This window comes from Diabrotica virgifera, chromosome 3, assembly GCF_917563875.1.
Source record: "Diabrotica virgifera virgifera chromosome 3, PGI_DIABVI_V3a".
In the NCBI taxonomy this organism is placed as follows: Eukaryota; Metazoa; Arthropoda; class Insecta; order Coleoptera; family Chrysomelidae; genus Diabrotica; species Diabrotica virgifera.
In genome coordinates, this window is record NC_065445.1 from 204,620,112 (window position 1) to 204,635,805 (window position 15,694).

Below are 15,694 nucleotides of genomic sequence, written 5' to 3' on the forward strand. Positions count from 1 at the left end.
CAAAAAATGGTACAGCTCTTACAAGAAAAGAGATATTCGGATAATTCAAAAAACAAAATTTTAGTGATACCTCCAGGATAGTATGACAGGACTATGAAACAAAATCAGCTCTTCCATTTTTCCACAGAATGTTTTAAAGTTAGGAGAAAGTACAACGCTTCCTTTCACCCCCGTATAATTCCACGCAAGCAAAATTTTTGTATTACTGGAATAATACCAAACGATATCAATACATGTACCTACAAACTGGTGCAAGAATCTTGAAAATCGGAGTACAAATAATAAAGTTATAAATTTTCAAACTTAATCAAAAATTTTGGGTGGCGGAATTTTGTGCCGGTGAGTGTATATTTTATATAAGGATATTGGCCATTGGAAATTCTGTATTTACAGTTTCTGCAAGTCTATTTAAAGCGTGTGCTAAACAAGTACGTCGAACCCGCTAATTGGAATAGCCTTCGTGCCAAGCAAAAATATTCTTATAACCGGGATATTCTAATAGCCGATCATTGGTGGCTAGCCGTAATAAGTTTACCGAATATACGTAATAATAGTACATAATATGTTAATATGTACATGTATATGGTTTTAGGTCTTTTTACGTCAATAATACAATAGCGTAACCTATTTATTAAAAAACTAAATTACATTATATTATGTGGATGCATACAGTAATTAATATGAAATGTATGCAATATATAGATTATGTAAAAATTTTCGTATTAAAATACATAATATACTTAATAAGAAAATTATTTATTTAGTCTTGAGAAATAATCGGTAATTGTAGCTTGTTTTTTTGTTACATAAAATACTAGTCACCTTTGTTGCTGTGAATTATAAAAATTAAAACAATTTACAATGGTTTGGCCATCCCGAAAACGTTTTATAATTTACAAGCGATTGGGATGGGCGAACTGTTTCTTAAAAGTTTTATAACAGGCAACTGGGTGGCAATATGTATAGTTTGTAGACAAAGAAAATTATTTTACGACTGAATTGGTCGGTAAACGATTGAATTGGTGCTCATAACAACGCAGTAAAATATTTATTACCTATCTGACAAACCCAAATAATAGAAATAAAACAGCACTGCAGGCATTCGAAGCCCTTGGCGAGAAACCATAATACAAGACATAATTTAAATTTTTACGAAATTCGAAATTGTAGGTAAAAATTTATTCGTTGGCCTGAAAATTATTCTTACAAGCGGTATTGCTCTATTAATACGTATTCCAATAAACGGATAAATTTATTAAGGAGTAAATGGAAACGTTTCGGGACCTCGAATTTATATTCCACAAACCGGGATATTCTTCAAATCAAATCAAATCAAATCAAATTTATTTAGTCCTTTTACGCTGTAAACATACAGATTGGACGTGTCCACAGGAACGTGTCCGTAAATATACAGATATATAATACGTATATAATAATAAGTAATGAGTTAAAACTAAGAAAAATTACAATCACATGAAAATATAAAATATAGTGTGTTAACATACACAGCATATACATAGTCAAAACACAGATAACAATAAAAAAACACACATAACACAAAAAACAGTGATTATAAATAAATTACACTACACGTAGTTCATAAGACTGTCTTTAAATTCCTGAATGGAATAAAAACATCCATTTACCAGTAATCTTTTAAGTTTTTTCTGAAACAGAGTTGTTGAGTTTGAGCTCTTTAATTGTTCTGGTAGCATATTATATAACGAGATACCTGAGTATAAAGGTGATGTTTTTGAAAAATTGTGGTATATTTTATTTAAAATAAAATTGTCTTTATGCCTGGTACTGTATAAATGTAGGTCCGAAAATTTCAACAAATTATATCTCTTCTTAAACACATATGAAACTAATCTATAGATGTAAATAGATGGGACTGTTAAAATTTTAAAATGTCTAAAAGTATCTCGACATGAAGTTCGGAATAGTAAGTCGAATATTAGTCGAATCAGCCGTTTTTGAAGAACGAAAACTCGCTGAACATCGCTCGATTGGCCCCATACTATTACATTATATGAAATACCGGAATATGCATAAGAGTAATAATAATGGATAATAATGTATTCCTGTCCAACATTTGTTTTAGTGTCAACATAAGATAAAAGCAATTGTTTAATTTTTTACAAGTAATTTTTATTTGTGGTACCCAAGACAAACTGCTATTTAAGGTTGTTCCTAGAAATTTTGCTGACTTGGTTGGTGTTACTAAAATATTATTAAACAAAAAACTACAGTCCGGTGGACATCTTTGAATAGTGTGGAAGTTGACGGAGATTGTTTTATCATAGTTTATCATGAGTTTGTTACTATGACACCATTTTGAAAATTCGTTAAGAACAATGTTTATTTCCTCATTTAAACCTTTTTCTGTAAAATCAGAGAGAATTATACACGTATCATCCGCATACATAAGGACCTTGCCTTCAGATATATAATAAGAAAGATCGTTAATAAAAATTAAAAAAATTAGTTGACCTAAGACACTTCCTTGTGGGGTGCCCATATCTATGTCGTACGGACTGGATAGTATATCATCCAGAACATTTTTTATTTGGCAAATTATTAATAATTTCAATAATATCGTCTTCTACAACTGGATTAAAAAACATACTATTGTTCAGTTGTGGACCGGTGGCACAACTGCGTGAGAAATTAGAGCCAAAATGGGCCGTAAGCTTATTAATAACGGCAACTGAGAAATGATCACCAAAAGCCATTGCTTTATCAAAAGAATTAGTGATTAGTTGATTTTTGTATTCTACTTTTGGTATAGAATTATCTGTTTTTTTGCCCTTAATACAATTGACCATATTCCATACTGTTTTATTTTTATTACTGTAGTGTTTTTTCTCTTACAATCATTGAACTAACTTCCTTTTTTAATCATTTATACTCGTTATTGACATTCATGTCAAATGTTCTATTCCTAAGCCAGTTAAGATGTCTAAGTCTTTGTTTTTTGATATTAAGTTGGTCAGAGAATTTAATTTTATAAAGTCCATCCAATTTATTTACATTAATTTTTTTCTCCCTCCTTTCGAAGGTTATATTAAAATGCCATAAAAAATCATTTAAAAAAATTATCGAATATTTCATCTACGTCCTCCTCGGAATTGATAACATAATTAGATCGCGCAATGGACTGACCAAATTCTGCTATTGAGTGTTCACTAATGTTTCGATCAGCAATAGTTTAATAAATTTCCTCAGGAACGCAGTTTCCAAAGTCAAATTTAAGTACTTGGCAATGATGATCCGATAGTGCAGGATCAAAATTGGAAATAGTGGTGTTTTCTGGTTTGTTTGTTAGTATATAATCAATAGAAGTAAAACTAGTATAGTTTATTGTTGTAGAAATTCGCGTATTCTCAGTAATTAGTAAGCTAAGCATAAAAGCATTAAAGATGTCAAAAAGTTTTTTTGACTTACTTAAGTTTTCTAACTGACATATATTAAAATCACCACCAATTATGACATACTTATGTAAATTGCTCGAAAAACTTATCCAAATCCTCGGGCTTATCAGAGGGTCTTCTATAAATATTGAAAAGGCAGCAGTCTCTCCTGAAAGTTATACCAGATACCTCAATAATCATTTCGATTGACAGTTTGTTAATGAAATTCAAAGGCTGACACTCTCTGCTTAAATCGTTTTTTACAAATATTGAGGTTCCACCCCTTACGTTATTACAGCGGGAAAAATGGCTGATTACAAATGGCCGCTCCTGATGACTATTGAGATTGGTCGTCAAGGTTATATTCCGAGTTTCCTGCTGAAATCTTACTTGTGTGCTCGCTTTGTTAGGTTATTTCGGTGTTGCCAAATCGAGCAGAAAGTACTCTGTTTCCATAGAAGCGGAAAATAAGAAAAGAAGTATTTTTGTAGAATATTTTATCAACTTCAAATTTTCTTATTCGCAACATTTGTTTGGAAGAAATTGAGAAGTTTTCTTCGTTTTCCATTAAAAAACATCGATAGATAGGGTGCAAAAGTATAGAAAATGAGTTCGTGATAAAAAGTACTTAAAAAATAAAAAACGCATTAGCTTGATTAGTATTGGGCAAATAGTACTTAATTCTTTCAAAGCCTTTTCGTTTATGGCTCACAGATCTGGACACTTCTTTTTCTTCTGAATCTTATAGGCCTGGATCCCGCGTACCAAAAAAAAGTTTATTATTAGCAAACTGAAAATTTGTTAATAGCTTAACAGTGTCTAGTCGGACGAACTTTGATGTATGGGAACACTGGAACAGGGGAAGTTTTAATTGTGGAACAGGTTACAAGTTTCGAACGTGAGACTACGAAAACGTCCCATCTATTTTGTCGGACAGAACTTTGAATTGATTTGTTACCCGTTCATTAAACTCTCTTGCTAAAATCAGATTGCTATTTATCACCAACATAATTCCTGTCATTTTACATGTTCTACGTGTCGGACTTATTAAAATGCCCAACATATTTTTCGGACAAACATTTGATCATATATAAAGTTTGCTATGGAATAAACTTAACAACCTGCTAGTTTTCATAACAATAAACTTGTCAGGATGACAAGTTCCACAATAATTAAAATCACGTTCCACAATTAAAACTTCCCTTTTCCAGTGTTCTCATGCATCAAAGTTTGTCCGACTAGACACCGTTAAGCTGTTCAAATTTTCAGCTTGCTATGTTTGTCCGACTAGACACAATCAAACTTTGTCCGACTAGACACCGTTAAGCTGTTCAAATTTTCAGCTTGCTAAATTTCAGCTTACATTACTTTTTTTTGGTACGCGGGATCCAGGCCTATTAGCCTTTCTAATCTTCGTCCAAATGTATTAGGTAGTTGTTGTTGTTATTGTGGTTTTTTACCATGATATTCTTCTTCTCTTAATTCCTCACTTCGTGAATATTATAATCTGTATTTAGTGCCGTTCCTCATTATGTGTCCGAGATATTCTAATTAAGTTTCTTCTCTATCTCCTTAGTGAGTGTCCAGGATTCAACTCCTGTCGAGAAGATATAACATCCTAGGAGCTTTACTTTGGTGTCCAGAGTGAGGTTGTGGCTTTTAAAGAGCTTCTCAATTCTACTTTTTATCTCCTGTGAGTGGTCCAATTGTTCGTTTACCATTGTTCCCAGATCATCGTCATCATGAGTGTCATCACAGTTCGTAATGGGCATTCATCCTTGTCTCTGACAACTCTTCTCCATAGTCTAACTCCAAAAGTCGTCCTCTAAAAGTCGTCATTTTCGGAATTGTTTTTATATCAGTTGTTTTATTACTTCCAATAATAATGTTTTGTTTACTACTTTTTCGACGATAATGAACTGTTTGCCATTCATGATCTTGTTCATTTACTTTACTAAATTCCACACTTTGAGAATTTGCGTCATCATTTTTTCCTAAATTTATTAATTCGTTACACTTGGCCTCTATTTGTATTTTTAATATACCAGCTGGTAGACTTTTATTATATATTAAGGAATTCCCTTGTTTGTTGTTGGTGTTTTCCATCAAATTTATAACATTTTTTGTAGTAATTGACTTCGCCTTATCATCAGTAATGGTTTTACGAGATCCAGTTTCTTTTTAATTTGTAATTTACGTTTTTCTTGGGAGTTTGTACATTGTTGTTTAAATCCGGTAGGTTACTGTTTAATTGATTATTTGAATTTATTACTTGACTTGTAGATGGCAGCCTACCATTGTCAAAATTTAATTTATTCACTAATTTTAATTGATCTTGAAGAGCATGTATGGTTATTTGTTGATTTGCTACTATTAATTCATTTTGTATAATAATTTTCTTTAAATACCTTATTTCCAAGATCTTAGGGTCCTCGCTGTAATAGATCGCACTTGATTCACTCAGCTCCCCATCAAACTTTACATCTACTTCGCAGCACAACACAGTGCCATCGTCCATATATTTTATTCCCTCCAACAACTTCAGACAGCCATTATGAGATAACACACCACATTTTGCACATTTCAAACCACTTTGTGGAACTTTGTGACACTTAATGCAAGTTTTAACTTCTACCACTTCATTATTGACATGTTGAGTTGACGCCATCTTGACATTTTTTTGATAATATTTTTCTTATAACCGGTACTCTAATAAGCGGGTTCGACTGTAATGATGTGTATCAAATTTGGAAAAAATATTTTTAAATATTGTCCAGCTTTGATCATACATGGTACAGCATCACTTGACAATAACAAATTTTTTCTGTTGGTATCGGTTGAGGTAAAAAAATTTACTCAGAGGTTCATTTGCAAATCCACAAATACACACACCGGCAAAATTAGCCGAACACGTTAAAAATGGGACATGTTTGATGTCTCGTATTTCATAAACCAGTGGTCCGATTTGAGTGATTCTTTTAGTATGTTATAGCCTATTATTTAAGAATATCGGTGTAATAATATTGTTGCTAGACAGGTAAATGTCATTTTATACCGGGTGTAACAAACATACTGTGTTTTTTTCTTAAAGTTTGGAACACCCTGTGGAATATTCCAGCATATATAAAATATTAAAATTAAAACTCGATTGTAGAATTATGCTTTCTTAACATTTTTGAAGATATTCTTCTTTAGCGGCGAATCGATTGAGGGTAAAATTGTACATCAACCACGCGCCTGCGCACACTGACAGTATGTAGTTTTGACAGTATGTAGTTCATTGCTAATCTTTCAAGATAGGTATGTATGTATCTGTAACCGTGCAAATAAGTCATTAAAAGAATATATTAGTGGTTTTAGGAAATGTATTATTTATTATAATTCTTGTGTTTTTGGATTTGTGTTTCCCTGTAGTAAAATAATAAAATATGTAGGCATAACATTTTTACAGTTTGTCGCCGTGTTGTGTAATTATATCCGAAACTTACGCGTCAATTCAGGTGGCTCGATGGCGTAGTTGGCAGAGCGGTGGGACAGAGAACGGAAGCACACGAAAGGTCGCGGGATCTAATCCTGGACGATTCATACTTTTTTTTTTTATTTTTCGTTATTTCAATAAAAATTTTTTGAAAGTGGTAGATAAGAAAGTTAGTTTAATTTTTAAATAAAATACAAATAACCTGTTAAGTATATTAACTTCGTTTAAATTACCTATATAATAAAAGAATATCTTCTTACGTGCGTACAAAGTACACACACATTCTTTTTTCTTTTTTGATTCATTTGCTTATGTTGGAAAATAAAAAAGTTATGTGCTTTAACAACTAGCCATGTTTTTTATCAATAAATCCTCATAGTAGGGGAGAAAAGTATGCTAAATTTGCAATTACTCGAGCGTTCTTGGGACCTGGAGTGGATTGTGAAGAGTGGGTGCTACAACCAAAAAAAGTTAAGTTAAGTTTTCCATAGAGTGTGGGACTCTCCATTTTTCAATTTAATTGTCCATTTCCACCAATCGCTTTTTCCAATTATAGCGCCATTTATCCATAATAGGAAAACATGTAGCGAATAAAAGTTGCTTATTTTTACGTCAAGGATCCAAATCTGCAATAAAAATTGAGGGCTCCTATTTAATATTTTAATGTAACCCCCCACCTCACCTCCGTGGGGGGTCGTGTTTGGTGCCATTCGGTAGAGTTTTGAAAAATATTGAATAGGTGTATTTTGCAGTTTTACGATCTGATGTTAATTTCGCAAAATATCGCAGGGTTCGTATTTATAATTTTTAATTTACCCCCCACCCCTCTCCGTGGGGTGTCACGAGCCCCCACGGAGGTGGGGTGGGGGATTTAATTTAAAATCTTAAATAGGAGCCCCAATTTTTTTTGCAGATTTGGATTCTTTACGTAAAAATAAGCAACTTTTATTCGACATATTTTTTCGAATTATGGATAGATAGCGCTATAATCGGAGAAAAATGATTGTTTCAAATGGAAAATTAAATTAAAAAATGAAAAGTCCCCCACTTTATGGAAAACTTAACTTAACCTTTTTCTGATTTTAGCACATACTCTTCACAATCCAATAGGTCCCCATAACGCTCGAGTAACTGCAAATTTAGTATACTTTCCTCCCCTACTATGAGGATTTATTGATGAAAAACATGGATAGATTTTAACGCACATAACTTTTTTATTATCTCACATAAGTAAATGAATCGAAAAGGAAAATGTTAAGCAAACCTAAATCTACAATCGAGTATTAATTCTAATATTTTACATATGCTAGAATATTCCACAGGGTGTTCCAAACTTTCAGAAAAAAACACAGTATGATTGGTACACCCGGTATAAAATGGTATTTACCTTTCTAGCAACAATATTATTACAACGGTATTCTTAAATAATAAGGCTATAATATACTAAAAGAATCACTCAAATCGGACCACTGGTTTATGAAATACGAGACATCAAACATGTCCCATTTTTAACGCGTTCGGCTAATTTTGCCGGTGTGTGGTTCGTTTTTTGCAAGTCCTTAACGGAAACTAAATATCCGGTGCTACACTCACTCCCGTTTAAACTTCCTATATCAAAATTTGTAATATACCATCCTTTAACATCAGTCGTCTCGTCCACAGATATCCATATTGGATTATTCCCAATTGCTGTTTTAATCGCTTCAAGAGTAAATTACATGCTGGAATCAACATATATTTTTCGTATAGTCGTAGCAGAAGGAACTTGTACATCATTATTGCAGCAACTTTTTAAAAAATGTTGGACTGATGGATTATCCAATTTTGCAATTGGAATATTGCAACCAGTCTTACAATTGCATTACTGTCCATTGGGGTCTATTGTCATATTATGCTAATACCAACAAGTGGTATTTCCGAGGAATATTTTTACCTACCTCGCTAAACCACATTACTTGTGTCCTCAGATGTTTGTCCATATTGTGATATATATATGAAAATTTGCACTTTTAATAAATGCATATGCACTTACACAATTTATCCCAAATATGCAAATATGCACTTAATATGCATTTTGCATATTTCCCGAGCTCTAGTGATTACTTTATTTAAAACAGTCTGGGAGACAATCTAGATGAGCTCAAGAAAAGTGACACATTCATTTATCACTTATTTATCTTTATTCCTGCAGTATTTTTTTGTTTAATGTTGTTGCTTGTACTTAAAGTTACATCATTAAAAATTATAAGTCTGTTAGCCTAGCCATATAATAATAATGATATTGTTACATACAGGGTGTCCTAGACTAATTTATCCAGGCTATATCTCTTAAGCGAATAGAGATTTTCGAATGGGACAAAAACTGATCTATTCCATTTGTAATACTCTTTAATATGGCGTAGAAAAAAATCATCCCCTAAATATTCATCCCTTAGTTACAACCCCTAGCTTTAATTTTTTTAATGGCAGCCTATTTCTAAGAGATGAATTTTTAGGGGATGAATATTTTCTACGCCATAATAAAGTGCATTACAAATGGAATAGTGTTTGTCCCATTTGTCGAAAATCTTTATTCGTTTAAGAAATATAGCCTGGATAAATAATTAGTCTGGGACATATAATTAAATTAACAAAAATGTACTGATATTTTCTTGATTACTTACAAACTAATTTTATTTTTAAAAAATCTGTTGAATAGACAATAGAAGACCACATCCAAAACTATAAAAAAATGTACAGGGTGATATTAAAAAATTTAAGTTGGGGATTGTAACTAAGGGATGAATATTTAGGGGATGATTTTCTCTACGCTCCATTAAAGTGTATAACAAATTGAATAGATCAGTTTTTGTCTTATTCGAAAATGTCTATTCATTAAAGAGATATAACCTGGATAAATTAGTCTGGGACACCCTGTGTATTCTGTACTGAAAGTGCCACTTTTGTTAAATACTATTTCGTAAATTTTTCGTTATTTTATCTGTATAGTGTTACAGCTGTTTTTTTTTTAAATATTTTTAGCATAATTAACCTTCCGTTACTCGCGCCAATTTTTTGTGATCGAATACTCGCGCACGGTGCAGAAGACCGGGTCCAAAAATATGGGTCAGCAATATTTAAAATTTTTTTTGCAAAATTGTGTACAATTATATTATTTAATGAATATATGATCATATAATTTTGTAGATATGCGTTTGTGTCAACATTATATTACTTTAATAAAAAGTAACTTTGTTCATCATCATCTTCATACGTTTCCTCGTCAGTCAATACTTCCTCAAATTTTAATAATCTTTACTTCTCCTTCTCGTAATCCATATGTAAATATAAATAAACAAATGCATAAACATTGAAAATAAGAAAAAGGTCTTAAATTACCTTACTAATTAAAACTGTCGATGTCTGATTTAAACACAAAAATTGGTGCACAAATATTCACACCCGTTGTATCGCACCGTGTTTCCTAATAATAAAATTACAATACTCTTTTTTACACTGCCCGTGGACTTCACCCACAGTTGACTGATGATTAAAGAGGTATATATAACTTTAAACGTCGTTTTCTCGATATTTTGCTTTTCTGACTTATGCCACTGTTTGAGAGGATGTGCGATATGTGCCTATACTTTAGATTAATTTTGAGTTTTAAATGACTTTTAATAAATCTTACCTGATGCACCCTGCACTAATACCTTTTCTCCAGTAAATTCGATAAGAGGACCTTCCCAATGGGCCACCTCAAAGACAGTGGTTCCTTCGAAAGTCACAGTGGCTCCATATTTTAGATGTAACTCAAGTGTTTGGCCCCCAGGTACTACTAAATTAGAAATAATTAAGTTAGTACAATCATTCACAGCTTGAGCTACTTGAGAAAACTGTGTAACTGTACATGGATCACTTTTCGATAATAATGGAGAATAAAGAAGTAAAAGAAGCGAAAACTTGTTAAAATAGCACATTATTTTAGAAAAAATCGCTACCACTAGATCTAATAATTGCAATATTTCAATATCAAATATTGTATTTATAGTGTAAAAATGTAATCTCTTTCCAGAAATAGGTTGTTTTTTAATGATAACTATTATCTTGAATTATTTCAAGAGGTTCATATTAAGTGTGCCCACATTATATCAATAGTTTATTTCAGTTGCTTGAATCAAAGACACAGACTGAAAACAAAAAATTGAAATATTAAATAAAAAAAAAAGGATTAACTATACAAAACTTCTATTAAAGACAACATACTTATAAATATAATATTTACTTCTAGCTTTCTAAAGGAAAGAATATTTTCTTTAAATTTTCAACTCTCAAAAACCAGATGTTCATCATAGAGCTTTTCATTCACAGTCATTTGTTAAGAGCTTCTGTCATATGTCGTATAATCGAAAGTATATGTCGTATAAATGACAATCGATGAAATATTAAATAAAATTAATATTTCTGACATTGTTGTTCACGGGCATCATACTGCCATCCTTCGATTTAAAACTTGCTCTTTTGATACTTTTACGAATCTTTTGGCATTTAGGCGGATGAATGACATTAACTCGCCGGTCCGAAAGAAGAATGACGTAACTACAAAAAGCCACATTTCCCAGAAGAGCAAAAAACGATTTTTAAATATTTAAAATAGGCTTTTTCGTACTTCCGGGCCTAAAGTGACAACTTCACTCCCTTGTGACAGGTACTAAAGTGTCACATTTAATCCCTCCGGGATTAAATATTGACGAAACTCCCGGAACGATTAAATCACAAACAAACGAATTTAAGGGATATTTTATTGAAAAATATAATTAATTAGAATGGTAATTAACGTTAATATTCAAATTAATATTGTGACAGTTCGTCATATTGACCAGTCTTTCCTGGGTTAATGCAGCAGGTAACTGACGAGTAACAGATAGGTCCTTTTCATATTGAACTGGTGTTTGTTTCGAAGATCCTGCGGAAACAGGAAGCGAGAATGAGGACTGTGGCATAACTATAGTGGACGAATCGGCGACTTGACCAAATATTTTATCTGAAATTTTTTGTTTATTTTTAATAGACGATTCAATATATCCCTCGGCCACGTTGGAGGATTTCCATCCTCCATGTCTCTTCAGCACGTCTATTGTTGCTCCCGAATCAGCTAACAAAGACGCAGATGTGCGTCTAAAACAATGTCCCGTATAAGACGTCGCATTTTCTAATTTCAAGAAAGCTGCTATTTGCCGTGGAATTGTACCAAACATGTTTTTCCTACTACTCGCGTAGTACATTCTTTGTTGATGTATTGAACAAAAAATTTTGAATGAGTTGTCCCTGTCTTTCGCAATGCCACATATTTCCGAAATATCGCCACAAAACTGATGGCACTGTTTTCTGAATTTTTGATCACAAAATTTCGGTCAATTTTATTTTTGGTGTTTCTAATCGCAATTAGGAAGGAATCGCCCAAATCTCTCACATCGTCGATTTCTAAATCAACCAACTCTTTTCCACGACAAGCTCCCGCAACGCCCAAAATAAGTGCAACCTACAAAAAATTGATTTCTTAAAATTTCTGAATATAAACAAATTTCCAAATTTACCTTAAGCATTAAATATTTATCATCCGGAGCCTCCCGTAAGAACTGATCTACCTGCTCAGACGTGAGAATTCTTGACTTCTTTGGCTTAAATCCCTCATTTCTTCTCTTCAAAAAAGCTAATAATTTTGGAAATTTACTTATATCAATATCTTCTCTAATGTTAATAACCGATTTCAGCATTGAGTAATGTGCCCAGAGAGTTGAGGCACAAACCGCTTTTGATTTATCATCGAAGTAGACTAACAGCGCATTTTCAGTAGGTTGTCTCACATTTTTTAAGCGGCACCACTTTTTAAAAGCATCGTACTGCTGCTCGTATAGTTTTCTAGATTTCGGTGGTAACAATTCTTCACCTACTTCGGCTGCTCTTTTATCAATATCAGATACACCTTCTTCACTCATGATACCAATAATTATCAATAACAATGTTTCTTTACAATGACACTAGTAATGACAATGTTTCTAAATTATAACTGTCACAACGCAATGTTACTATGGTAACTTATTTTAAAGACAGTTTATTAAATGAGTTGAAGAGAGAAAAAACTGATTGAAATTATTGAAATAATTAATAAAATCATACCGGAAGTACGAAAAGTATCGTATATACCTTGCGACTGAAGTACATTTAATCCTTCAGGTAAATTATGGCCCTCCCTGCGGTCGGGCCATAAACTTTACCTTCAGGATTAAATGTACTACTTCAGTCCCGCGGTATATAATGTAGTATTATTTTTATCCTTATTAGTTCGAATTTCATTATCTTAATTTATTTCTCCTATTTTTAACTCTATCTACAGTTGCGTCATTGTTCATAATGTTCATCTAAAAATTTTTAAATATTAAAAATAGAGAATAAATAAAGAGTAGCCGTCGAGGAGCATCGATATGGCGTTTATTCTTACAATGATGGCTTTTAGTTTCATCCCTATTGGTTCGAATTTCATTATCATTTCATTAATTTAGTCCCCCCATTTTCAACCCTATTTACAGTTGCGTCATTATTCATCTGAAACAAGGTCTAAAGTGGTGCGTCTTTCAATAACGACGCAACTACTCTGTAGCGGCTCAGCACATAGTTAGAGTTCTGTCGCTTTTGTAACATTTGTACACAGTATTTTAGAAGTGAATTACGCAATAAACTGGAATTGACAAAATTTGCAGAAACGTCTTCTTCTTCCAAACCTGCGATTATGAATGTGGTGTTACAGAAGGGTGCTAAGAATAGCATGGACACAGAAGGAAAGTATTGCGAGAAATGTGCAAACCATTCGAAATAATAAACACACTAAAAATAAGAGTTAATATTAGAAATAGTTTAGTTTGTAGTAGTTCTATACATAGTGTAGGAAACAGAGGTTGAACCTCGCAAAATAGACACAATTCCGTTTTTATTTTTATTCTGGTATATCAATGGGTGCTTATTATACGACTAACTTTTTCTTAAAAAATTTCGTCCCGGAACCCCCCTTTTCATCCCTTTTTCTCTCTCTCTTTTTTTGTTCGTGCAGCATAAAAATTTGAACCTAGGAAGGTTATTTCCCATTAAGATTGGCCATTTTCTTCTTGTTGATGAGATATTAAAAAATAATGTAATTGACATTAAACCCGTTGGAATTAATAGAGTTAAAGTTATTTTCAATTCATTAGAAATAGCAAATTCATTAGTTAATCACGATGTTATACTTAAAAATGATTTAATAGCATTTATTCCTAAATTCTACACATAAAAAGGGGGTGGTCAAAATGGTAGATACTTTCTTTTCCGAAGAATATTTATTAACGGCGATCAAATCAAACAGACAGGTAGTGGATGTACAGCGTATGAAAAGGCGGATTATCGCCTCTGATGGAAATGCGTGCTTAATTGATAGACAAATGATCATTATTGAATTTTTAGGGAATGAAATTCCTCAATGTGTACAAATAAATTTATGCAACTTCCGCGTTGAACCGTATGTGCAACCCGTTGTACAGTGTTTCAAATGCTTGCGTTACGGCTACACAGCCAAGCAATGCAAATCAAAAAATGAGAGATGCCGAAGGTGTACAGATACCAGTCATACGGAAGAGGAATGTAAAGAAGAAAACATGTGCATCTATTGTAATAATACCAGCCATCCTTCAGTATCACGTGTCTGTCCTGTATACACAAAACAAAAAGGGATAAAACAAATTATGGCCTTAGAAAATATATCTTTTAAAGAAGCAGAACACATATATAACAACCCGTCATACGCAAAAGTAACTACTAATAATAGATTTTCAATATTAAGTAATGATAATAATTTTCCGTCCCTATCAAACACTTCAGGTAATAGCTCATCGACTTTTACTATTAAAAAACCAAAATCAATGGCTAAACCAAATATTACAAAATCAATTAAGCGATCACATCCAACCTCTCCTACAGCTGATATTATGCCACCTAAAAAATCAAATAAGCCTAGTCAAAAATCTAAACCCATTATTCCTAACCCCTACAGAGGAGAGTTTATAGATTATAAAGAAAAAACTATAATGCTAATTACATCTTTTATAAATAAGTTTCAAAAAAATTCTCAATTTTCACTTAATACTTTTACGGAATCCAACATCAGGGATTTTGTAGAGAATGCCTTCGTTTCAAACGATCCGACTGATATTATGGATACATATAGTGAATCTAATTCAAGTGAAAAACATTTTTATTAATAAGTTCTTTTAATGGCTAACAAACAAATATTTAGAAGTCAGTTAGTTATTTTACAGTGGAACAGTAGATCAATAACAACTAACAAAGGTAGTTTATTAAATTACCTTAATACAAACCACGTTGACATAATCATTGTTTCCGAAACTTGGCTAAAGTCTAATAGTAATTTTTGTATAAAAGGGTACAATTTCTATAAAAAATGTCGAGATAATGGTTATGGAGGAGTTGGAATTTTTATTTTACAAACCATAAACTATCAAGAATGTGTAATAGTCCCAAATTTTGAAAACGGCATTGAAGTATGTGCAGTATTTATTCCGGATATAAATATATCTTTTGTTTCAACATACAAACTCTCTGATATAGTTGTGTCAAAAAAGGATTGATTAAATTTATTTCAACAGTTTAATATTTCTCGTACAATTTTTTGTGGTGACTTTAATGTACACCATTACAGGTGGGGTCCTATCCCGAAGATCGTGGTGGAAAGGTTTTAATAGAGGTTATAGATATTTTGGAACTAGTTACCTTA

General features: G+C 32.3%; 2 protein-coding genes across 5 annotated transcripts in view; one reads left to right on the top strand and one right to left on the bottom strand.

The window, feature by feature from the left end:
* LOC126882338 (uncharacterized) overlaps positions 1-15,694 on the top strand; it is a 380,011-nt gene that overhangs the window by 200,716 nt on the left and 163,601 nt on the right. The gene's annotated exons all lie outside the window — the stretch shown is intronic.
* LOC114342465 (polygalacturonase) overlaps positions 1-15,694 on the bottom strand; it is a 185,819-nt gene that overhangs the window by 48,254 nt on the left and 121,871 nt on the right. The window contains exons 1-2 of one of the 3 annotated variants that reach the window (XM_050647212.1): positions 10,562-10,901; positions 3,448-3,582 (exon numbers count right to left, since the gene is read on the bottom strand). The exons of 1 other annotated variant lie outside the window; for it this stretch is intronic. In XM_050647212.1, the coding sequence (XP_050503169.1) occupies positions 3,448-3,582; positions 10,562-10,850 (424 nt within the window). In that variant the 5' untranslated portion in view covers positions 10,851-10,901. Of the gene's footprint in view, positions 1-3,447; positions 3,583-10,561; positions 10,902-15,694 lie in introns of those variants that run through there. One more of the 3 variants, XM_050647213.1, reaches the window with a different exon arrangement.